Consider the following 24,949-nt stretch of genomic DNA (forward strand, 5'->3'; position numbering starts at 1 on the left):
TGTTGAAGAAGCATTGTTCCAACCCTTTGAAAAATGTTTATACCTCCTTGACTGATATAGTCATATTTTTCCTCTTTTGTCTTTTCTTCATCAGGCACACTGCTATCAGAGCCTTTCCTTTTATGTGGACGAGCATTCCGCTGCTGGTGATGTGAATTTTGCTTAGGTGCTGCACTCTGGGAATTCATTGCTGGCCTGGGACTATTTGCCTGTGCCCGGGTATAGTGGCCCTAAATAAAAAGAGTAATACATTTATAATTCATTAATACAAGATAGTTAACAAAGTAAATGGCAATGTAATTTAAAATCAAAATATATCTACGTGGGCTGTGTTGCTGTTCTGGTTGGAACGAGACCTGCGTCGTGATGTAATGCCAATATTTTCACCTTTCAACAAAGAGTGAACAACATCATCTAGAAAGGTCATCTGAACCATAGAGGGATCCACATTTTGTGGTTCTAAAACCTGGTTAATTTTGAAAAACAAAAAAAGGGAATCAATTCTTATTTATATATTCCATATGAAAGCCAGCTGCAAATACAAAATTTATGTCCTAATTTGAAACAACTTTTTTGGCACAAAACTTCAAAAGGAATGAAGAAGTGGCATCCTTTCATATTGAAGGGGGGGGGGGGGGATACATGTTAACATGTTTTATAAGAACAATGCCAACGTTCCAGCTTTGGTCCCAAACTGAAAATCCTTCAATTTTTTTTTAACTGGTCAAACAAAAATAAAGCATACAGGATGAAGATTTTTTTTCAGCTTCAGAGGGAAAGGAGTATGAGTGATTAATGATAACTATAAACCGACGCTAACTGAAAATAGGACAAAAGCTTATATTGGCCGTTACTTCTATCCCACCATTTCATTATCTTGGGGAGCTCAATTAAGGAAAATAGATCTTCACCCCCCGCAGCTCCATTTTATTTCTGTATTTATGCCCTGAAAATATTAAAGACTACTGCAATATGCATTCTGGTTTCATTTGTTCCATGTAGGCATTTATAGCCACTTTATCACCTGACAGCACTTTTTAAAAACAACAACAATGAATCCTTACAGACATGATTCCCTTCATCCACATTTTATTTATCTTACTGTTCAGGTAATAACCGAATAAGCAGATTTGAGTTTTTAAAACCATAAATGATTGTGTTAAGTAATATTTTAAAACAATGTATATATGCAACTCAATTTTAGGCCAACAGTTCCAAAGCCATGACAAACCTATTTATGTTGAAGACAAACACGGAAGAAATAGTTACCTGATCATTCATAACAATCATAGTGCGAGTAAATAGATCATGATGAGTTATTATACCAGTGAACCACTGGGTGGCAGAGTCCTGTCTGTATACTCTCACTCTATAGCCGTTTAAGGAATATGGTCCTTCGAAAATAAAAATAAAAATAGTTTTTTAGGATTATTGCAATAATTTTCCAATCCATGGCTTGGTGTTAAAAGCGCACGCAGCACAGATGTTCTCTTACATTGTAACCCACCCCACCCCCGAAAACCAAACTTCCATTATGCCTTTAAGTCTACTGCATACTTCTCTTTGGATACAGAGGCATTTTTATGATCAAGCAAGCCTAACTTTTTGAACAGAACCTCCACAGCAGCTGTTTGCATGCCCAGATGCTTCTGGAGTAGAAACAATGTAGTTCTTGAAGTTTTGGGTTTCACAGCTGCCAATAGCTTCCCAAAAGTGACCACAGAGCTCTGTAGCCTCTGCAGTAGTTAAAAAAAAAATCAAAATCATTCAGCAGCCTTTTCTCCTTCCCAAGGCTACTGTGCAATAACAAGCATTAATTTATAAAACTCAGCAGATGAAACATGCATTTAAATCACATAGTAACCAACAAACAACTTCCTATTTTAAAATACTACAAATTTAAAAGGGGGGGGGGGCTTTGTGAACAAAATATCCTAAAATTGGATATTGGTTATACTGAAAACTGACTGGGAAATGCCATAGCTATTACCCATAAGTCATAATGCATAAATAGTCTAAGAAGGAAATTTTTAGTCTGCTTATTTTAAGATTTTAGACATTTCTGCATTTAAGTTTTGTTCCTATGCTCCCTGTTTGTTGCTTTAGCACTGAGCTGCAGTGTAGTGTGGAAAAAGTTCTGTGAAAAAGATCATACTGACATTACACCTCAGGTGGCACCAAAATTGTCAATAAGTAAACAATAACTAAGGGACGCAGGTGGCGCTGTGGGTTAAACCACAGAGCCTAGGACTTGCCGATCAGAAGGTAAGCGGTTCAAATCCCCGCAATGGGGTGAGCTCCGGTTGCTTGGTCCCTGCTCCTGCCAACCTAGCAGTTCGAAAGCATGTCAAAGTGCAAGTAGATAAATAGGTACCGCTCCGGCGGGAAGGTAAACGGCATTTCCGTGCGCTGCTCTGGTTCGCCATGACCCGGAAGCTGTACGCCGGCTTCCTCGGCCAATAAAGCGAGATGAGCACCGCAACCCCAGAGTCGGCCATGACTGGACCTAATGGTCAGGGGTCCCTTTACATTTACCTAGCCCTATGAATGTTCTTATCTATGCATGAAAAAATATTACTACAGATCCAGTAGAAGTATGGGTGCATTGTGAATTGCAGCTAAAACAATACTGCCTTCGTGTCTTGCTGGTGGGCTTCCGAGAAGCATCTGGAATTGTGAGAAACAAGATGGGCTAGACAGACGTTGGATCAGATCCAGCAGGACTCCTTATACTCTTACTGTGGGAATCAAATCCACTGAAAAAGCATTTCCAGTCCCTGCAGAATATTACTTGCTGACACCCTTTGTTTGCCTGGAAAATGTACCATTAATGTAGCATAATATTACATGTATTTACATTTAATACATAAACTTGGGTCACAGACTCAGAAGATGTCAGTCATGTCCCTTTTTCATGTCAGCTCCAAGGACTTAACCACAAACTGTTTTTTAAATTCACTACTCACAAATGGTTCAAGCGACAATAAATAATTCATAATACATGCGATTATACCTGATTTTTAAAAGCATCCCCCCTCAACACAAAAAACCAAGTAAATCATGGCTAATGGCATTACTGAACTACTGAGCTATTTACCATATACTAAACAACAGTTTCTGAAATATGAATATACTTTCATTTAATAAATTTTGAAAACAAATCCACATTTCTACTTACAGTATAATTTTTCCTCCAATCATGTTTCAGTATTAATTTTCATGGGACCTAATTAGAAGAAAAAAATATTTCTCAAAATTACCTTGCATAAAAATCTCTTGCACCTTTTGTTCCTTTACCCAGATTTTTACTTCCTCCTGAAGCTGTGGGTTGTCCCTGAGAACTGGGTTTAAACTGTCTACGTCGTCCTAAAGCAGAAATTAAGAAGAACCCTATGTTATACACATTTAGTATTTTATGAAGTTTATTTCCTTCAATCCAACAATTTGTTGAAACCTATGTATTCTGAAGAACACAACTGCAGACCAGTGACAGAAGTTGTCCCAAATGCTCGATTCCCCCCTCCATTACGGACCCAGATCCAATGTGTTTCCAAATAAATAAATGGCTTTAAATACTTCTCTATTCCATGCATGTTTTCAATAGACCAAATCAGTCCACTTAAATTCTTGGATCAAAAAAATCTGCAAGTTAAGACTACAATACCTCAATAAAGCTACTGTCAAATTCTGTACTTGGATAATCTCTTTATTAGGCCAACCAAAATGTAACAAAATAGTGCAAGCTTTTAAGTTTTCCAAAACGCATCATCAAGCTACATGGTGAACAGGGCAATATGGGGGAGAGAGGGCAGCTTGTGGTTGGTGTTGAAGCCATGGGGTCTGCATCTGGTGGCAGTCTTGAAACATAATAACGGAGAAGACAGAAAAAAATACAAATGAATCTATGCAGCTATTGAGTTGCACCAAGGTCTGCTGGGAACAAGAAGCAGAACAATGGCTGATTTACCATCTCTGAAACTCTCCAACCTTAGATGAAACACATAGGCTTCCACACATAAGGATGGAAAGTTTTTCAGAAATTGTGAATCAACCATTGCTATGCCTCTTATTCCCAGCAGGAAAAGCTCCATTAAGAGCTTCATTTGCACATGGGCTACCCAGTTCCCATTCAACCTTGAAGACTGATCAGATGAAGATTCCATGGGTTCAATGTCATAATTGTTGTCATCTCACTTCTGCCAAGTGCTCTGTTAACTTTCTAGCCTGGTCAAGAATTTTAGGAGCGCGCAAAAGCTTGCACACCCTTTTGCTATATTTTGGTTGGCTTAATAAAAGGCATTGTACTAATATGGATAATCAAAATCGTATGGGTCAACATAGTTACCTTCATCTTTTGTGTGACTAATAAAACTAATGCTGCCTTATAAACTAGCATATTGAACTTTAAATACATTTTGATTTACACACCAACTGGAGTTTGGATGCTCTAAAACCCCAAATTCAGACACTCCTCCATTAATACAACAAAATGAAACAAAGAGATGACATTGCTGAATCTGAACAAGTGCATTTGTATACACTTCTTTTGTTACACAATTTATACAGTGTGGGTGGATTCTGAAAAATTATCACAGTAAGATTAATTATTTTAAAACACTGTTAAATAATGCTTTTCTTATCTGTGAATTTCAAAGACAAGTAAAAATCTATACTGAGTGGTCAATGACTATGATTAGACAAAGGCTGAAATATATTCACGAAACGCAAGAAAAGGATATAAAAGACGGCTGCTTATTTCCATACAAGAGGACTCTCTACTGAAGGAATCCCCCCCCCACTATTGTATTTCAATAGCATGAAGTACAATGGTGGACCTATTACTGCATATCTCAGGGTTGCCTGTGAAGGCCTTCTTGGGTGCCCCAAAATGAACTGTAATTCCCTGATCTCCAGTTTTAATTTAAAAAGACGTTTCTAGCATTTATTGAACCCGAGATATGAGGCAGAACATACAGAAACAGTTCTTCTCAATTTTTTTGTGATTAATTATACAGCTCCACCATTTCAGTGTTTTACTTTGCCGCCCACCACATGGAAAAAACTCCCACCCCACCAGAAAATAATCCTGTGGACTCCCAAGTGTATGAGAGAGGAAGATGGTGCACTTAGGCAAGAGAGGGATAGATGCACATGTGTGTGTGTGTGTGAGAGAGAGAGAGGGGGGGGTATAAACTATCTAGTCTGCATGTTATGTGCGGTTTGAGTGGTGAGGGAGAGATGGATAGGTGAAGTGTATGTATGAATGTTAGAAAGGTGCATGTATGTCTGTGGTCTGTGAGCAGTGACTGTGTGTATGTATGCAAGAGTGTGAGTGTGGTGTAGCCACCTTATATATTCTTCATAGTACTGCTGGAGCGCTCAATAGTGTGTGCATATGTGATATATGGGACGTGGGTAGCGCTGTGGTCTAAACCACTGAGCCTAGGGCTTGTTGATCAGAAGGTAGGCGGTTTGAATCCCTACGATGGGGGTGAGCTCCCGTTGTTCGGTCCCAGCTCCTGCCAACCTAGCAGTTTGAAAGCACGTCAAAGTGCAAGTAGATAGGTACCACTCCAGCAGGAAGGTAAACGGCATTTCCATGCGCTGCTCTGGTTTCGCCAGAAGTGGCTTAGTCATGTTGGCCACATGACCTGGAAAAACTGTCTGCAAACAAACGTCGGCTCTCTCGGCCAGTAAAGTGAGATGAGCGCTGAAACCCCAGAGTTGTTTGCAACTGGACTTAACTGTCAGGGGTCCTTTGCCTTTTTATGTGATATATACGCAGATATATCCTGTGTGATCTCTACAGTCGGGAGCAGTAGGACATAGCTGCCTCCCAATAAGCCTAAGGTTGTCTATGGCAGAAGTAGGAGGGAAGAAGCAATGACAGCACTCTCTTTAATTTTGTGTTGGCCACCTCCCCCCCCCAAAATCTACTTTCCTACCGTAAGCCACCAGATTCTCCATCTGGAGATCTTACGGTGCAACTGCATCAGGAGTTGGGAAGATGGTTTGCACGAGTTTGTGCACTAAATGATTGCACAGATCCTGAATGACATGCTTGTGCCAGGCTTTCCTCACCCCGGTACTTGAAGGTGGTAAAGCTGTGGACATCGAATTTGTGACATCATTCATTAAGGAGTTTGCTGTCCCAAGTGAAGTCGGAAGAGCAGTTTCTGGGATCGTGCTAGGTTGCTGGTCTGTTATTCCTCCAGGAGTCAGATTCATTTGATTAGTTCCCAGTGCATTCATGGTTCTCATTTGCAGATGAGCCTAAGGCTGGGTGGCTGGCCGACCTTGCACTTGGGGCTGCAGTGGCGCCTGCTGAGACTGGTTGCCATAGGGCAGGCCAAGAGCTGTGTTGGCTTACTGCATGGAACTGGGGTCAATGGAGTTCAGGTTTTTCAAAGAAGGAGTCGTTGCCTGTCCTGTCCCAGAGGCAATAGAATTCTAGATCCCGTGAACTGGGGATCTAAGGAGTGGTTGCTAGTTTCTCTTGTCACTGGCATTTTTCAGTGGAAGACACACAGGACAATCTTGTTACGTACAATTCATGCTCCCCCCATGGCAGCCATTTTCTGACTGGTGCCCACAGCACTTTCTCAAAATTCAGACAATGCCCAGTTGGCAAGGGGTTGCATTCTAGGTCATTGCATACTTCTGTGAAATCATACATTGAAAAAGCCTGCAAACATCCTGCCCCACCCCCTTTTGTGACGTTTTTGTGTCACTTCCAGGTTTGGTGCAATGCACGAGTGTGTGGTTGCACACATATCAGATTCACCTAAAATGATCGCTGCCTGTGTGGTCAAATACTTGTCAGGTCTGTTAACTCAGTCCTGTTTTTCTTGAAAACACATATCATTTTTAAAAGGCATTTTTAAACATCAGAAGAAAAGAAATCCATTCCTACAATACTTACTAATTTTCAAGTTAGTGAAATAAGGCCCAAACTAAACATAGAAGGCCACTATAGATACATTAACACAACCTGGCTGTGCTGGCTGCTCATAAAGTGGTATGTGTGTATTATTTGAAGGAACAAAAGCATGCAGGGGAGGGAAGAACACATTACCTTTCTGTGCTCTACTTCAATAATGGAAATAAGCCAGCCTGGGAGGAAAAATAGCCTAAAGCAATGGAGTGTAACAAAATAAGGCAGGGAGGGTTTTCATGTAAAGATTAGGGACCTGCCTCTTGTTTTATATGAGTGGGGAAGCTATGAAGACAGTTGCCCCATCACATCTTGTTTGGCCCCCAGATGGAAAGCAAGTCTGCTTACTTGACTGAAGTTATTCAGCTTCAAACAACAATGTGTCTGCCGGCTACTGTTCCCTACTGCTCTTTATTCAGCTCTGGAGCTCAAAACTGCTTTGGATGGTATGTCTGTTTGAGCCAATCATAAAAAAGCAAGTAGGATTATCTCATGCCTTTTGGTGACAGGCTACTGAAGTATTTTCTACATCAAGGAGTAATATCTAATGAGCATGCAAAAAAAAAAAAGGTTAAAAAAATTATATACTGAGAGAATAAAACAATATACATTTAAATAATAAATAAATAAGCCTCTCCCTATGGGTCTATCCTCTGCTTTGAAAATGTGGAAAGCTCACCCTCCTGGCAGACATCAACAAAACTTATGGAAGGAGGTAGTGCCAGGGATTTATGGGCTTTGTAATGCTTTTATCCAGATGATCCATAATATCTCATCTGCCTTCACTGAGGATTAGAAGAGGCAAACAGCCTACTGCACTAAGCTGACAATTAGATTTGGGTCTCTAAGATTCTATGAGCCACCTGGATGCAAGACTTGAAAATATACTCACCGTACATTACAAAACAATATTCCATTTTAAAAAATGTTTTAACACATGCACAAAAACAGACAAGTTACTTAGTTAAGACTAGTCAAAATATTCATGGCTTTCCTATGGAAAGAAACATGCAGAATCTCTTTGCAGCGAGAAAGCAAAATTGCTGTGTGACGTCAAGGATCAAACAGAGACGAAAGTGACCAAAAAACTGAAGCGATAGCTGTTATACATACACAATTTAAGCTTAAACCTGCACTATTAATTTCACCAAATGGGCTTTTTAGGGCTGTTTATGTGACTGTTGAAGGTGACATTTAAATGAGGGAAGTGGAAAGAAGTTGTAAGTGACAAAGTAAGCACTTAAATACATGATTCAATAAGAATTTCTCTAGTCCCTAAGCACATCTGGGAGGATGCAGGAAGATGATTGCTTTATGGAACATATGTATACAAGTTCACCGTTTCAAATTATCAGAAATGGGCAGACTGATAGAACTATACATTTCTCAGCATTTTTTGGGGGGGGTTGCCCCCCTTCTTTCTGTTATTGTGCATCTGGGATCAGATGTGTGCTTTCCTGAGAAGGGTAGTGTTTTAAGTTGGGGGGGTGGCAAGGATCCCCTAAACTCCGGCTTAACTAGTTTTTTTCTGATCAGGAAATCACCTGGCAGAAGAGCAATCCACGTAGGAAAGGTAGTCCTACAATGAGGGTACCAATTACATCAACCATAATCTAAAGAACTGTGAATTGGTTTCTATGAATCCAATGAGTCTTTGGGAGTTGTGTTTCCTAAACAAAATTTCCTCGGGTCACACAAAAAATTGCTTTTGAAACCAAGGAGAATGTCAAAAGTCACTTATGCTATGGCATTGGGGGGGTCATTTGTTTATAAAGTAGTCATAAATTCTTCTAGCACAATGCATGAACCTCAACAAGTCTTTAGATGTCAGCCAACGTTCCATTGGCACATGTAATGAATTTAACACAAGTTGTAAACTACAACTGTTGTAATTACTGTAAAAAAAAATTGAGTATAATGTCTCTACTCTCTGAGAAGCTGCTATGCCAGTACAGAACATGAGAGTTTGGAACATAAAGATATTGTCCAGGACTGTGAGACTCATTATAAAGATGCAAACTTATTGGTGATCACTATGGGCACATGACATCTTCTTTGATGGCAAATTAAAACCTGACCCCTACTAAAAGGCAAGTATTAAAGATGAAACCATTATGTTTCCTGAGCTCCACAAATTTGAGAATGCGGAACAAATTGCTTCTCAGTTAGTTCTACATAGCCCTCTGGAAGGTTAGGCTCCTACTTTGGCTCCAATGAATTTTGTATTCTTTTTACAAGTGCCTTATCTCTTCCCAATAGGAAAAATACTGCATCAATTAAGACTCCTAGTACTTGAGGTAAATAAATTCCAACAGTTTTATGTATTGAAAGAGAGAAGGATGCAGACGCAGCCAACGTTACAGGTTCTGGTGGCATTCCAGTGGAAGGTAGTAAATATGCAGCAAACCATAATCAGTACCAACATTATCTATGGCCTAGAAGTGTTTCATGCAACTACCAGCAAAAGTACCAAAATAGTGAGAGTGGGGAAAAGAGTGAGGGATGAGAGGACTTGCCAGAAGGCCAGTCCCAACAGCACTGCTCCTACTACAATAGGTGTTACTCACCACCTTACATGGTGGCTAAATACATTTTTAACTATATATAGTCCTTTAAAAAAACCAAACATGCTTCCTGCAATTCTGCAGAACAACAACATAGGAATCGTATATTGAAACCCATGTATGTTAGTTGAAGTCCACTAAGAGCAACAGTATTATTATTTGATAAATTCTTAACTCAGCTTGAAGCAATTCAACAGAGACTGTGCCATGTTGTCTGCAATATCAGTACATAAACGTGGAATTTAGTTTCTGGCCCAGAATTCAATATCGTGTTGTGAGCCAGTGTAGTATAGTGATAAGAGTATCAGACTGAGGCCTGAGAGACCAGGGTTCAAATCTGCACTCAGTCATGATGCTCACTGGGAGGCCTCAGGCCAGTCACTGCCTCTCAGCCTAACCTACCTCCCAGGGTTGTTGTGGATCCCCACAACACAAGAGAACCACATACACCATCTCCTTGAAGCAAAAGATAGGATACAAATGCAACAAATAAGCAAATATCCTGAGAATCTCTTGTTCACATGAGTGCAGTTGAACAGCTGGTGCAGGCTGCAATAGAGGTTTGGAGCTAAATAAAGCTTCATTAGCTTGCAAAACTAAATACAGTGGTGCCTCGCAAGACGAAATCAATTCGTTCCACAAGTTTTTTCGTGTTGCGAAGCACGGTTTCCCATAGGAATGCATTGAAAATCAATCAATGCGTTCCTATGGAAACCGCCTTCAGACCAGGTCCGGGGACAGTCTGTCCCCCGACCTCTTCTGAAGGCTGGGGGGGGGGGACAAGGGCTTTTCTTCCCACCCCCAGCATTTTAAAAAACCCCGGGACAGCAGAGGACATCTCCGCTGTCCCGGGGTTTTTTAAAATGCTGGCGGGTGGCAGCGCTGCCACCCGCCAGGATTTTAAAATCGCCCCGGGACAGCGGAGGACTTCTCCGCTATCCCGGAGCGATTTTAAAGCCCCCGGGAAGGCAGGCGGGGGGAGCAAAGACTTTCACCCCCCGCCAGCCTTCAGAAGAGGTCCAGGACCTCTTCTGAAGGCCGGCGGGGCGAAAGTCTTTGCTCCCCCCTGCCTGCCTTCAAAAGCCATCCGGGATAGCGGGAAGCGCTTCCCTGCTATCCCGGACCGCTTTTAAAATGCTGGCGGTGGGGAGCAAAGCCTTTCGGCCCCCGCCGGCCTTCCTGGACCTCTTCTGAAGGTCCAGGAAGGGGGGGGAAGGCTTTGCTCCCCACCGCCAGCATTTAAAAGAGGTCCCCGGAGATTTCCCTATGGGCTTTCTTCTTGCGAAGCAAGCCCATAGGGAAATTCGTCTTGCGAAGCAACTCGCAAACGGAAAACCCTTTCGTCTTGCGGGTTTTCCGTCTTGCGAGGCATTCGTCTTGCGGGGCACCACTGTAGCCCTCTTTCAAACATGTTGGCCAATGGCCATAAAACCCCATACTCTCACAGCATTTCCTTTTACCTCCACAGTCTCTTGTTTTCATCTTAGTCCCTTGTACATTCCAAGTTCATTGATAATCTCAATCTGAGATGTATTTATATACATACAAAAAATAAAAATAAAAATGAAAGACCAATTGACAGAATTAATTCTAGAACAGAATTTTGATTTGTTAATTTTGTGCACTGTTCATACAGCCAAAATGTTAACAAACTCACTAACATAAAACAGAATCAGGATTTGGGATCCAAACAAAAGAGAGAGAAAGAGAGAGAGAGAGAGAGAGAGAGAGAGAGAGAGAGAGAGAAAGAGATAGATACAGGCTATCAAGATAATTCTTTATACACTCCATAAACTGCTTTCTCTGTACCTGTTTAGATGTGGCCATAATATTGGTTTCAATGCACACAGGGTATGCATTTTAAACATTAATTTTAGCTGCATTCTTTTTCAAAAATAAAAATAAGAAGATTTTGCAGCTCTCATGGAGGTCAGCAGCACATGTCCTTGCCATCTGTGGTCTAATTAACCATAGCTCCCACTAGATACTTAGAGAGGGACAATTTAAAACAAGAAATGGAATCAAGACTACTACAGATGAGATTCCTTAAAATGTACCATCGCTTTCAAGACAAGTGTTTTCAATATACAGCAGCAGGAAAGATAAATATAAAAAATTGTTTTCAACAACCTAAATTCACTAACTAAGATATAATTTTAATTGCAATATATTACACATTTTAAATCAAATACAGTTTTGTGGCACTATTTGAGACATTTGATATTTTAGTCAATGGTGAAGTCCTGCAAAGATCTCTCAGAAAGAAGCACTATTTTCTATATGTCATTCTTTTAAAAAACTTAGAGGTTACCTCATCATCATCATCTTACATTGGGCTCAAATAATCTGCTGCAATTCTCAACACTTGCTTTAAATCTACTGAAATGAAAACTGTTTAGAAAAGGAAGTGTTGATATTTTTCTTTTTGTTCACTTAGTCCTTTACAAGCAACAATGAGGTTAACAGCTCTGCCCCAGTCCTTTTCTTGGAAGAAAGAAAGGATGGAAAGCAACCCTACTCTGCAAACAAAAGACTAGAATTAATAGATCAGTTCCTGATTTACAGCCTAATGGAAGGTAAGCCATGCACATGAGGAGCAAGTCAAAGAAGCAATTCCAGAGGAATTTGGATCAATAATGTCACACAAATATACACAACTTAAACCAGGAGTGGGGAATCTTTTTCAGGTCAATGGCCACAGTCCAAAGTCCATTTTGGGGTCTGCTGGTCAGTTTAATCCTGCTCCTGCGGCAGTTTATTTTCCTGGTAAAATCCTAAAAAAAAGCTCAACAACTCCAACCCTAAAAAAAAAAAAAGCTCAACAACTTCAATCCTTTGGTCGGCCCTCATGGCCCTTCACTTCATCAAATCTGGCCCTCTTTGAAAAAAGTTTGGACACCACTGCCTTTATGCGGAATTACCAGTGAAACCATCAGGAGCAAAATGGCAGCGATGAGTGGGGATCAGAGATAAAAGTGGGTGCAGTAATGGAGGTGACTCTTGAGCAATATGCTACATTCTAGCCATGCAAAACAAGCAAACTAACTCACTCTTTTCTTTTCTTTTAAACTAGTATCTCCATCCAGGATGTTCACAAATGCAAACTGCTAAGCTAAGTATATGGATTTCTCATAGTATAGACTTGGTGGTTTGTTTCCAGAGAACAGAAAAGGACACAGGAACCCTAAACAAAGAATGAAATTGGTATAAAACGTGATTTGTGAACAGACAAAATTTCTCCATTTCTGTTCTGGCAAAGTAAGACATGGGATGCAGACCATGAAATCACGTCTAACAAGTTGAGGTGTTTGGGGAAATTGTTATGACTGTCACACAGCAGTGGCTATAACTCGTGTATGTGCGCTTGCTCGCTCACGTGCAACCCCCAATTTGCACAGGGGTTACGTTCCGGGTCATTGCAGACTTGCATAAAATTGTGTGGACTTGAAACACCCTGTTCCACCCTTTCAGTGACGTCTTTTATTACGTTTCCGGGTCCCTTCCAATTTCATTGTTTGTTAGAGTTCCTGTGACCTCTTCTGTTATTCTGATACTTTTGGGGACCCTTTTCTTCTTTTCTTTTATTAGTTTCAGGGAACTCAGCATGCAGAACACTTCTGCATGTGTGGGATGAAGGCGAAGACCTTTAAACTTATTAAAGGTTGCTGCTATCAGGGGGAAGCTTCCATAGAACAAAGGTTGCTAACTCAGTCTTGCATGCTAGCCACAAATTACACAACCACCTTCTGCCCCGGACTGCTGAATCATCATATAGTTCCATACTGAGAAATATACTGAGCTTACTGTGGTGTTTTAAGTTTTTAAGGTGACTTAAGAATATGTGCAACTTGATCTTTAAACTGTTCTAGGAGAAATGTGCCTATGGCTGCAAACAAACCCCCAGACATTCTGTAGAAAGACTACAGACTACTCTACTCAGTCCCTATTACCAAGCAATCTCCACTGTTTTGCATAAACCCCAAGTCCTTAAACCAGGAGAAGGGAACCTTTTTCAGCCAGACAGTAGTGGGCAGGGCCAGATGCAAAAATGAGAAGTGTAATGGATGCAACTCTTACCTTTGTACAGAAGGCTATATTTCACCCTTCCAAAAACCTGAGGTATATGCATATAAACACATCTCTCCATCTCACATCCAAACAAGAAAGTCAAATTATCCCAGTCCAAGGACACATTCCAGTCAGACAAATGCACTTCAGGAGGACATGGAACAGCACTAGTGAGGGGAAAGGGATGTGGAGTAGGAAAAGTCCCAAGTTTGACCCAGAGTGCTGCATTTGACCCCTGGACCTGAGGTTCCCAACCCCTGCCTAAACCAATCCTCTTCAAAGAAGTCTTGCTTCCAGACATTTTCATTCCAGTATACTTGCACTGACCATTAAGACACACTTCCTCCTCTTTCCACACTGTCAATTACCTTTCACTTTCTAGTACTTGAACTGCTAAATGCAGTCCTTGACTATTGCCAGCTCTTTGATTATGAGAAAGTGTATAATTCAATTCTGGAGTCAAACTTATTTGCCACATAAAACACACAATGTTTATAAATCTCAACAGAAGGCATGGATGCATCTTGAGATACTCGTGATGCCACAGATGTTTGGTCAAAATGTTTGCATGGCTCACTCCCCTTCCTCCAAGCACTTGTCTCTCCCCACATTGACCTCATTACCTTAAACTAAGTGTATTAACTTCAATATTTTAAGTTTCAATTTCATCATCCAAATTCTACTTTAACACTTTTCATTACTTTGATCAAAGTGTATCTGAAAACATGCAAGGAGTCAAATGTTCAGCTGCTTTAGCAACTCCAGAATCAACTATGACACGTCCTGCATAATGCTGGTAAGCATGACTAACTGATTTAACAGGCAACGTAGAAACATAATTGAGGCCTGGGCTTCAAACATACTTGATCCCCCCCCCCCCTTATTTAAACACACACATCTTGCATCAATCACATAGTCTGCCATTCTGTTACATAGCCAGGGACTTACTGGAAAAAAGACTACTCTTTTCTGTACCTTGGGGGCCGGGGGACAGAAGGCACAAGTCAGATCTCAGCTTTGCTGATTACTATTTTCATCTCCAAACATTTTCGTGGTCTATTTTTGTGATTTCATAGAAACAAAATGTTAATATTCTCCCTGACCTAGATAAAACAGATTATGTGCTGCTGCTATATAGCAAATCCATTCTCAGTGGTACTAGCAGCTGCACACCTGGGGCTGGGGAGAATCTCAACCATTTTATTACCATTTGAAAGAATCCTAATTAGGAAATATATGATTGTGAATATTTACTGGTCAGAGGAACTATCACATTTCACAATTAATGCCAGGAATTAATTAACAGAGCTTTGTGGATTATCCAGTTGTATTTTTCTTGTACATAACCTTGTAATATGTGGTTATTTATATACCACCTCTTACCACCTCGTAGACGGTGATGTAAAGCTACTGTTTTGATGTTTACAAGGTACAGAAGTTTGCCCCTTGATTTATATATCAATGGGCAAACTTATACACACAGTAGCTTGTAATCATCAAAACAAATACTATATTGTTGGCTAGTAAAGTCACCATAATTTAAATGATCTGAATTTGCATCCTGGTGTTTATTGTTTGTTCATTTTTAAATCCCTTCCTGTCTGTCATCAGAAGTATTAACGTTACCTGAAAATTACTGTATACCATATTTCCACACATTAGACTAAAATAAATTCAATTCTACTTTGACCTTTTTAATTAATCTACAACTTTCACATCTTGAACTTTCATTACTAAGATTTAGCTACTGACTATATGTACACACGCTGTCTCTCTCTTTCACAGGGATGAACCATGTTAAGCACTTTTAAGTCCTATTTCATTCCAACACGGAGTTAAGCATTATTTCATTCTCACTCACTGAAATAAATTGAACTTGGAAGGTTGTCAGCTTTGGATAGGCCTGTGCTCTTTCTTCTTTTCTAGTTTACAAATTAATAAGGAAAGCTTGTCAAAGACATACTATCAAGGACAGAATTCCAAATACAACATTATAAATACAAAAATGCAACACTATTTAACGGCCTCTGTGCCAGATTAAATACAAAGACATCACACTACAAGCATAGCACAAAGCAAAATTTAAGTCACAAAACCGTTTTCATCTGGTGCCTAAAGGACAGTGGAATAGGCACAAGGCAAACATGGTTAGGAACAGTGCTCCATAACTGGAGTACTGTTACAGAAGATAATCTGCCTTCAATAATTACCTATTGGTCCTTGAAAGTGGGAATACTCAAAGTAAGGCCTCAGCTGAGGATCTCTCAGTACCGTATATCTTCATTTGAGAGAAGGCAGTGCTTCAAATATTTCAGTGCCAAGTCATTTAGGGCTTTACAGGACAAATGAGCACTTTGAATTCCATTCAGAAAGAAATGGAAAGCCAGTGGAAATTTCTCAACAGTAAAAGATGACCAACCAGCAGGTCCCACTTAATCTGACCACTGGCAGACCTACACATAATTTATTATAGTAATCCAATGGATCCAAGGCATGGTTTTGTTTCATGGGAAATTAAGTCACCTCAGTACTTCTTTATGCGTCTCCAGGCGCTAACAGCACTATTATGTGTCCCATAATGGTTTAGCTGGGGGGGGGGGGAGATTTAGCAAACATTCATAAAACAATGGTGGAGAGGTCACAGTTCTACAGTTAGTGCTGTTGAAAAATTCTCAGAGATTAATCAACAGTGTTTAAAACCATACAAAATAGAAAGCAACTATGCTTGCCTACTTCCCAAATATAAGCCACACCCAAATGTAAGCCACACCTTTAGAATTGGAGGGGGGGAGAAAAAATACTTGAATATTCCTCACTGCTCCTGGCTGCATACTGGGTGGGGGTGGGGAGCACTCTTGAGCTGCCGCTCCTGGCTGCTGAATACCGTAAGGTCGCAAATATAAGCCACACTTTTCAAAGGTCGGAATTTGGGGGGAAAGTGAGGCTTATATTCAGGCCAATATGGTACTTTAAGCACTAGAAATAGTATCGGTGTCACAGAAATGCATTTACATGGTAACAGAAGAAATAACTAACTGTGTATATCCCTGGTTATTTTACTGGAGGTTTTTGTACTGTATTTTATATTGTTTACTGAAATATGTTCTTTACAGTGAAAGAAACTCCCTCCCAAATATACTGTTTGTGATGCAGGACATATTGACCAGCTTTTATTCCATTCCTACATGAGCTCTGCAGGTGCGGCTTTCTCCAGATTGAAGTGCTGAGTGTTTGAGGACCGGGACATTCGCAGGGAAACCAAAATGCTTGTTTACAAAGCTATTGTACTACCAACCTTACTATATGCTTGTGAAACATGGACCACTTATAAACAACATCTCCAACTCCTCAAAAGATTCCGTCAACAGTGTCTCCGAAAAATTGTACACATCACTTGGGAAGACAGGCGAACTAACACCAGTGTACTGGAAGAAGCAAAGATCACTAGTGTTGAAGCAATGATTCTTCAACATCAACTTCGTTGGATTGGTCATGTTGTGCGGATGCCTGATTATCGTCTTCCAAAGCAACTACTCTATTCCAAACTTTAAAATGGAAATGCTGGTGGTCAACAAAAGAGGTTTAAAGACTGTCTCAAGGCAAATCTTTAAAAAATGTAGTATAAACACTGACAACTGGGAAACACTGGCCTGCGAGCGCTCCAGTTGGAGAACAGCCTTTACCAAAGGTGTCATGGGCTTTGAAGACACTCAAACTCAGGATGCAAGGGAGAAACGTGCTAAGAGGAAGGCACGCTTGGCAAATCCACACCACTATCAACTCCCACCTGAAAACCAATGTCCCCACTGTGGAAGGACGTGTGGATCCAGAATTGGCCTCCACAGTCACTTACGGACTCATTGTTAAAACCACGTTTATGGAAGACAATCTTACTCAGCTATGAGTGATCGCCAAAGAAGAAGACATGTGTGAAGCCCAATGATGGACTCTCCTTCATTGGAAGTTTTTAAGCAGAAGTCAGATGACCATCTGTCTTGGATACACTTTAGCTGAGATTCCTGCATTGCAGGGGGTTGGACTGGATGACCCTTGGGGTCCCTTCCAACTCTACAATTGTATGATCCTGTGTCTCTAAAGTTACATATCAAGCAATTTAGAGTGATATATCTGTTCTGGCGATGTATGAAGAAACAAGGGAAAAGGAGGGAAAACTCCAGAAGACAAGGTGATGGTTAGGTGATGGCTATTGTGGGGAAAGAAATTAATCCTCAGTCTGCATAGTTTTCCCTCCCTCTTTTCATGTATATCAGTGGTAGGGAAGCTCTGGCCCACAAGCCTATTTGCTTATTTATACAAGATTTCTTGCCGCCTCTTCACTGTAAGGTCCCAGGAAGAGTTATAGCGATATTATCATACAATTAAAAGCAAGTAAAACAGTTTATGCACAGTTAGAAAAACAATTCCTAGCAAAAGCAGCACAGTTAAACAGGAGAGATAGGTTCCATAACAATAAAATCCTTAACTGTCAAAGTCTGTAGTGACTGCAGCCATTCAAATGTTGCATAACAAACGGTAGGTATGCCAATGACTGTACATAATGCTATGTTCCTCTTAGTTAGCCCAAAGGTAAAGAACAGAATTCCATTAAAAAGCATACAATAAATATGAGTTAAGATTTTTTCATTTAAAATCCTGTCATGAACACTACCTTAAACTCCATATGTAAAACAAAAACTCAGGATATAGTATTTGTACAAAACTTTAAATTTCTAGACCTGACAGTACAAAGATCAGCCTGAAAACAAGTGGACAGCGCTAGGGGAGAGGTGAATATGATATGTAGGAATTTGAGTGTCCTGCATAGCTCCCTTTGCCTCATGACCTCCAGAAACAGAATATATGCAGGTCACAGGGGCAATGAATCTGGGTGGTGACATTGCTACCAGCATGCACGCACAGGTTTCTCTAGTTTGTGTAGTGCAAACTTACTTAAAACAGTAGTTTCACCAGCAGAACACTCCCCTCTCCAACCAAAAGGAAGATTTTTTGAAATTGCTTTCAATAGGCTTTCTTTCTTTTCTCTATTACCTCAGTAAATGTTAAGGAAAGCAGATCAGCTTCACAGAATACATCAGCAAAGATTGTAGCAGAAGTGAAGGGGGGGCATGAATCCAAAAAACAACTCTCACACAAAATCCAATTTAAACCCAATTTTTCTTTTTCTCACATTCCTGCTGGAAGAGCCTCCTGAGGAATACACTACACAAAAGAAAAATACTCCAGTAAGTTCACAGTTAGGGGCAGGTCAATGTGAATATCAAAATGCAAGGAAGCAATAGTATGGCTGCAGCATAAAATGGGAAGCAGGCCAACAGCTCTGCTGAGAGTCTAGTGGCCTTTGTCTCTTCTCCCTCAGCTGCTATCTAGAAGCGGCCATCCTACTATTGCTTCTGTGGGTTGTTGTTTTCTTTTAATTCCTGACTGCCTCGCTTAATATTATTTATACTCTTCCTATTAAGCACATTATTGGGGCAGCTTACAATTAAATATTGAACACACGGCAAAATACAAAACAGAAAGCTAAAAACAGCAAGTTCATAGAAGCAGCATACATATAAAAATAACTGAAGAAAAACAGAGGTGTTAAAAGGACAGTGAAAATCAAATCTCTTTACTCTGTTCCCATTGCTTTACTGTTTCCTACTCCCTTTCCCTCTCAAGGTTGTGTTCTCATTCGTATCACAATCTTTCCTTCCTCTTGTTACTCAGAAGAAAGTCCTCGAGTTCAATGGTACTGACTCTCATGTGCACATGACCATCACTCATTGGCATAAAGGAAACCTATTTATCCCATTTCATCTCATCCAAACACAGCCACTGCCTACAAAGCCTGCAATGTGTATGGCAAGAAATAGCTCATACACCACCACACTGCTGATTTACTTCCTCAAACTAAACTCTAAAGGTTTTCTTGTTAGGAGCTTCCTTGATAACTATCCATAATATAGATATAACTAAACACAGGCTAAAATGACTGCCAAGCAAAATGCTTACATACTGTTGCATAAAATGCAACAAATTCTCTCATATAACCACTTCTGACTTTCCAGAAACATTTGCTTACATTTTTCAACAAATCAAGTTGTAAGAAAGTTATTTTCTTCTAGAAAGACAAACATCCAGGTGGTGATAAATTACACATGCCTCATGTGAAGTTTCAAGCTCAATTTAAATATGCAACACAGCCATATGGAGGTTGCTGCATGTGGCAAAGTGTTTGTGAAGTTTCCTAAGCAATTCCAGACATTTTCTCCCCAAAAAGTATTTTTTTTTAAATGAGGTTTTAAAGTAGCATAATGAAAAAAAATCTAGAATTGCATACGAAGTTGTAACCTGGCTGTCCAGCCACATGCTCCATTAAGCTGTACGTGAATGAGTCCTAAGGCATTGAAGAAATGTGTTCTCTAAAATTAACAACCTAGATTAAATTACCAACTATATGAAGTTTGTAAAAACTACTATTTAAGTAAAGAAGTGTCCAATACAAAATTTGAAAGAAATATTTTTGAATAGAAATGATACAACACTCACAGAAACTATGTATCATCTTCAAATAACCTGCAACTCGCAGTTCCAAGAACTTTTATAGAACTTTTTGGGCAGCTTATTATCAATTTAATAATAATAATAATTTAATTTATATTCCTTATATTATTATTATTATTATTATTATTATTATTATTATTAAACAACCATGGGCATAGGCATGATTTATTTGGGGGGGGCAGGCTTTATGTTTGGGAGGGTAGAATCAAGTTATCTACAATGCAAATCATCAGTTAGTTAGGTATTATTATTAATTTACTTGATTTAGAGAGGCAGCTCCCCACCCCCACCCTTGGCTATGCCCATGCTATATCAAACCACCTGATAATGACATTAATTCAAATTATACAACAACAGCAACAATTCAATTCACATCCTTCCCCTCTTCCCAAAAGAGCCTAGGGCAAGCAACTCCTACCGTTCCCAACAAACATTGGCATAAGTTTGGGTTTTTGCTTTAAGATTCCTGTGATATTAAGGGATTGGCACTGACCCTGCAGAGCAGATGGCCAGGAGCATGTTTTTGGTCACATTACAACAGCTATCACTTACAATGTAACTTGGAATACAGTGACCACCAACCAAGCTGCCAGCATCAACCTGCTTCCCTCTCCTTGTCTCCCATTGTCTTAAAACCTGGACCATAAACCAAACAGTCAAGGCTGCATAGAGAGATTCTAGTTCCTGGATGATATAGGAATCCAATCAAACCCAAGTGTCAAATCACCGTATTTTTCGCACCATAGGACGCACTTTTTCCCCTCCACAAATGAAGGGGAAATGTGTGTGCGTCCTATGGTGCGAATGCAGGCTTTCGCTGAAGCCTGGAGAGCGAGAGGGGTCGGTGCGCACCTACCCCTCTCGCTCTCCAGGCTTCAGGAGAGCCCCACCGCCAGCCCCACAAGCTTGGGGGACAGCGGGGAGGCGGAACGCCGCCATCCCGCTGTCCCCCAACTTGGTTAGAAGGCTGGTGGGGGGAGAAGCCAGCTCCTCCCTGTCGCCAGCCCCGCAAACTCGGGAGACAGCGGGAGAGGCGCAGCGCGCCCTTCCCGCTGTCCCCCGACTTGGCTAAAAGGCTGGCGGGGGGGAGAAGCCGGCTCCTCCCCGTCGCCAGCCCCGCAAACTCGAGGGACAGGGGAGAGGCACAGCGCGCCCTTCCCGCTGTCCCCCGACTTGGCTAGAAGGCTGGCGGGGGGGGGGGGGAGAAGCCTGCTCCTACCCGTCGCCAGCCCCGCAAACTCGGGAGACAGCGGGAGAGGCGCAGCGCGCCCTTCGCGCTGTCCCCCGACTTGGCTAGAAGGCTGGCGGGGGGAGAAGCCTGCTCCTCCCCGTTGCCAACCTCGCAGACCCGCGGGACAGCGCTGGGCTCCCGCTGCTTGCGGAGACTTGCCTGCATGCTGAAGCCTGCGCGCGCTGAGCTCAGCGCGTCCAGGCTTCGCGGACCTCTCCGCAAGCAGCGGGAGCGCTCCCACGGCTTGCGGAGACTTGCCTGTTTGGGGCCTGGGGTCGGGGGAAGCTCAAGCTTCCCCCGTCCCAGCCCCTCGCCTGGGGGGGAAAAATATTTTCCCCCCCTTTATTTCCCCCCCAAAAAACTGGGTGCGCCCTATGGTGCGAAAAATACGGTACTTAAGTTTTATTAAAGAAGACTACAAAAGGGGGGGGGGGAGGGAGAGAGAGAGAGAGAGAGAGAAAGAGAGAGAGAGAGAGAGAAAGAACAGGAGTGTTTCCAGTGCAAGAAGATGCAACAGTTTAATGGTCTACCTAAATCTATGTTGAGCAATTTAACATAGCAAAAGCATTTTTGTGGTAACCCAGGGTCACACAGTTTGTGCCCAGGGAGTCTAAGGTTAGTAGGAGAATAACAAAGAATGCAGGGAAAACAATCCATGTTTTAGGAGGGTGATAAGTGACAACAGATGAAGTAAACCAGCAGAATGGAGGGCTGCCTGGGGCTTGGTGTATACTGTATGTAGGCAAGTAAACACCAAGAAAGTTGATTAAAGCCAGGAATCACCCTGACAAGGGGAAAGATGGTTAATCTTTCCCAGTGAGACAATCACGTGGATTTAAAAGAGGATTGTTTAATATGTGTCATGAGATGCTTCACATGATTTATTTTTATTTATTTAAAAATATTTATAGGTCCCCTTTCTGAGAAAAATTCTCTTATGGCAGCTTACATAGTAACGACTTAAATTACAGCTTCAACAATAATATAATAAAAATACACTACAATATTTTATTATTTAATTGGACTTGTTAGTTGCTTTTAAAAAAGCGAATACAATCTCAAAGTGACTTACAGTATAATTCAAAATTAAAATCAATATAAAGCTAAAAATATCTTCAGGAAAAGAAAGGGCTAAGCAGTAAACCCTACACAAATCTGAAGCGGAGTCCCTAAGATGGTTGGTTGGCACCTTGTACACCTCCATCTGGCAACTCCTGCAACCAGGTTGGTGCCAGATGTATTGCTCATCAGTGAGGTTGAGAGTGGTTTTTTGTTTAATCTTGGCAATGCAGAACCTCCATACACACTGCTCCGGCTTGCGCCCCGGAGAGGTCACTTTGGTGCTACTAATGCAGCGGTTTGACTTCACCCCTGAAGGCACACTGCATTGTCTCTCAAGACAAATGGGTGCCAACAAGGACATGAAAAAGCAGACTAACATACCTTACCCACTAAGAGAGGCCACACAATGTCTAAATGCTCCATTAAAGGCCAAAAGCCTCACTGAAAATAAGTGTTTTTGCCTGGCACCTAAAAATAGCTAGTGATGGGAGTCAGGCAAAGCCTGGGGAGCGCATGACATACGCAGGGAGTCACCACTGAGAAGGACCCCAAATTATGAGCACAGGGTCCAGGTTTGTTCAAATAGAGAGAGGTGGTCCTTGAGGTAGAGGAATACAAAAATGCATAAGGCTTTGTAGGTCAAAACTAGCACTTTCAGTTGAGCCCAGAAACTAATTGTTAGCCAGAAAGGTTGTGCCAGAATTTTGTATGTTCTGGTTTTTCATGTCTCACACTGGTCAGCAATCTGGCAATCAAATTCTGCACCAGCTGTAGTTTCTGAACCATCTTCAAAGGCAGCCCTGCATATAACATGTTGCAGTAATCTATCTTAGAGGTTACCAGAGCGTAGATAGCAGAGTTTAGGTCAGGCATGTCCAAAGACTGTTTCAGGGGCCTGCTTAATCCGCCAGTCTGTTTAATCTGGCCCCTGTGGCAGTTTATTTCCTGGGGTAAAATCCTAAAAAAAACCTCCACAACTTCAACCCTAAAAAAGGTTAACAACTTTGGTCCTCATGGCTCTTCACGTCATCAAATCTGGCCCTCCTTGAAAAAAGTTTGGACACCATTGGTTTAGGCTGTCCCTCTCCAGATAGGGTGCAGCTGGGCCACCAACTAAAGCTCATGGAAGAGACTCTGCACCAATGAGACCACTTGAACCTCAAATGACAGTTTGTTTATTAAATCTGTATACAGTGGTACCTCTGGTTACGTACTTAATTCGTTCTGGAGGTCCGTTCTTAATCTGAAACTGTTCTTAACCTGAAGCACCACTTTAGCTAATGGGGCCTCCTGCTGCTGCTGTGCCACTGCTGCACGATTTCTGTTCTCATCCTGAAGCAAAGTTCTTAACCCGAGATACTATTTCTGGGTTAGCGGAGTATGTAACCTGAAGCGTATGTAACCCGAGGTACCACTGTACTGTCCCTCATCTGAAAATCACAGACAGGGTGGCTCACAGAATATAAATACAAAATGAGAATGCAAAATACAGATATAAAAAACCCAGTCTATTATTGTGGCAAGACATCATTTCAGTACTGCCACATCTTCAGATATAAAGGAGAAAAAGTACTGTATGTCATCAGCATATTGCTGACAACTTGCTCCGAAATTCTGTATGACCCACGCTCCTGTTTCATGCTGATATTAAACAGAATAGGGGATAAAATTGAACCCTGAAGAATCCCACACTGAAGGTTCCATACAATACTCCCCAAGTGCCATTCTCTGAAAACGACCACCCAAATTGGATCAGAACAGGGCCACCCCCCCCAGCTCATACAGCCATTCCAAAAAGATACCATGGTTGATGGTAAAAGCCACTCGAGAGATCAAGCAGAATTAACAGTGACACACTTTCCTGAAGTTCTCTTGGTATACCAAGAAGCCAAACAGGCACTATAAATAAAGTGGGAGAGGGCGATCATGTCAATGTTATGGTCTTTTTGCATATTCCACAAACCTGCCAAGGATTCAACAAGAGCACCAGTTACATTCTACTAAACACCCACACCAACAAGCTAGGAATGCTAACAGTAACCCATGCAGTCCAGAATATAAGACACAATTTCAGCAAAGCTATCAGCTAAAAGCAGAACCATAACTAACAAAAAAGTTGTGCAAGCATATATCACTTGAAACAAACAGGTATTTAAAGCCATCCTGAAGGACCAGTGTGTGGCAGCTTTCTGGACATCTTTTGGCCACAGATTTCAGAGTAGTGGGGCCAACCACAGAAATGTCCCTGCCCTTCATGTTTACTAATTTCACTGATAGTGGTGATGGGCAAATGAGGAGGGCCTCCCAAATTGATCTTAATATAAAGGCAGGTTAATATTGGTGTAGGTGGTCCTTCAAATAATCCTGACACAAACTATTCAAGGCTTTAAAAATTAGAACCAGCACTTTAAATTAGACTCAGAAACACACTAATAACCATAGAATCACAGAACTGCAGAGTTGGAAAGTATCCTGAGGGTCATCTAGTCCAACCCCACCCCCATGGCAATGGCAGATGGCCAC

The 24,949-nt window shown here is 41.3% G+C and overlaps 1 protein-coding gene across 7 annotated transcripts in view; it reads right to left on the reverse strand.

The window, feature by feature from the left end:
- JMJD1C (jumonji domain containing 1C) overlaps positions 1 to 24,949 on the reverse strand; it is a 118,984-nt gene that overhangs the window by 26,073 nt on the left and 67,962 nt on the right. For 6 of the 7 annotated variants that reach the window (XM_083740255.1, XM_083740256.1, XM_083740253.1 and 3 more), the window contains 4 exons: positions 3,261 to 3,366; positions 1,270 to 1,394; positions 323 to 466; positions 44 to 230 (listed from right to left, as the gene is read on the reverse strand). In XM_083740255.1, coding sequence (XP_083596381.1) covers positions 44 to 230; positions 323 to 466; positions 1,270 to 1,394; positions 3,261 to 3,267 — 463 coding nt within the window. In that variant the 5' untranslated portion in view covers positions 3,268 to 3,366. The remainder of the gene's footprint in view (positions 1 to 43; positions 231 to 322; positions 467 to 1,269; positions 1,395 to 3,260; positions 3,367 to 24,949) is intronic. The other variant, XM_083740254.1, reaches the window with a different exon arrangement.

This window comes from Podarcis gaigeae, assembly GCF_964106915.1.
Source record: "Podarcis gaigeae genome assembly, chromosome: 5".
Lineage (NCBI taxonomy): Eukaryota > Metazoa > Chordata > Lepidosauria > Squamata > Lacertidae > Podarcis > Podarcis gaigeae.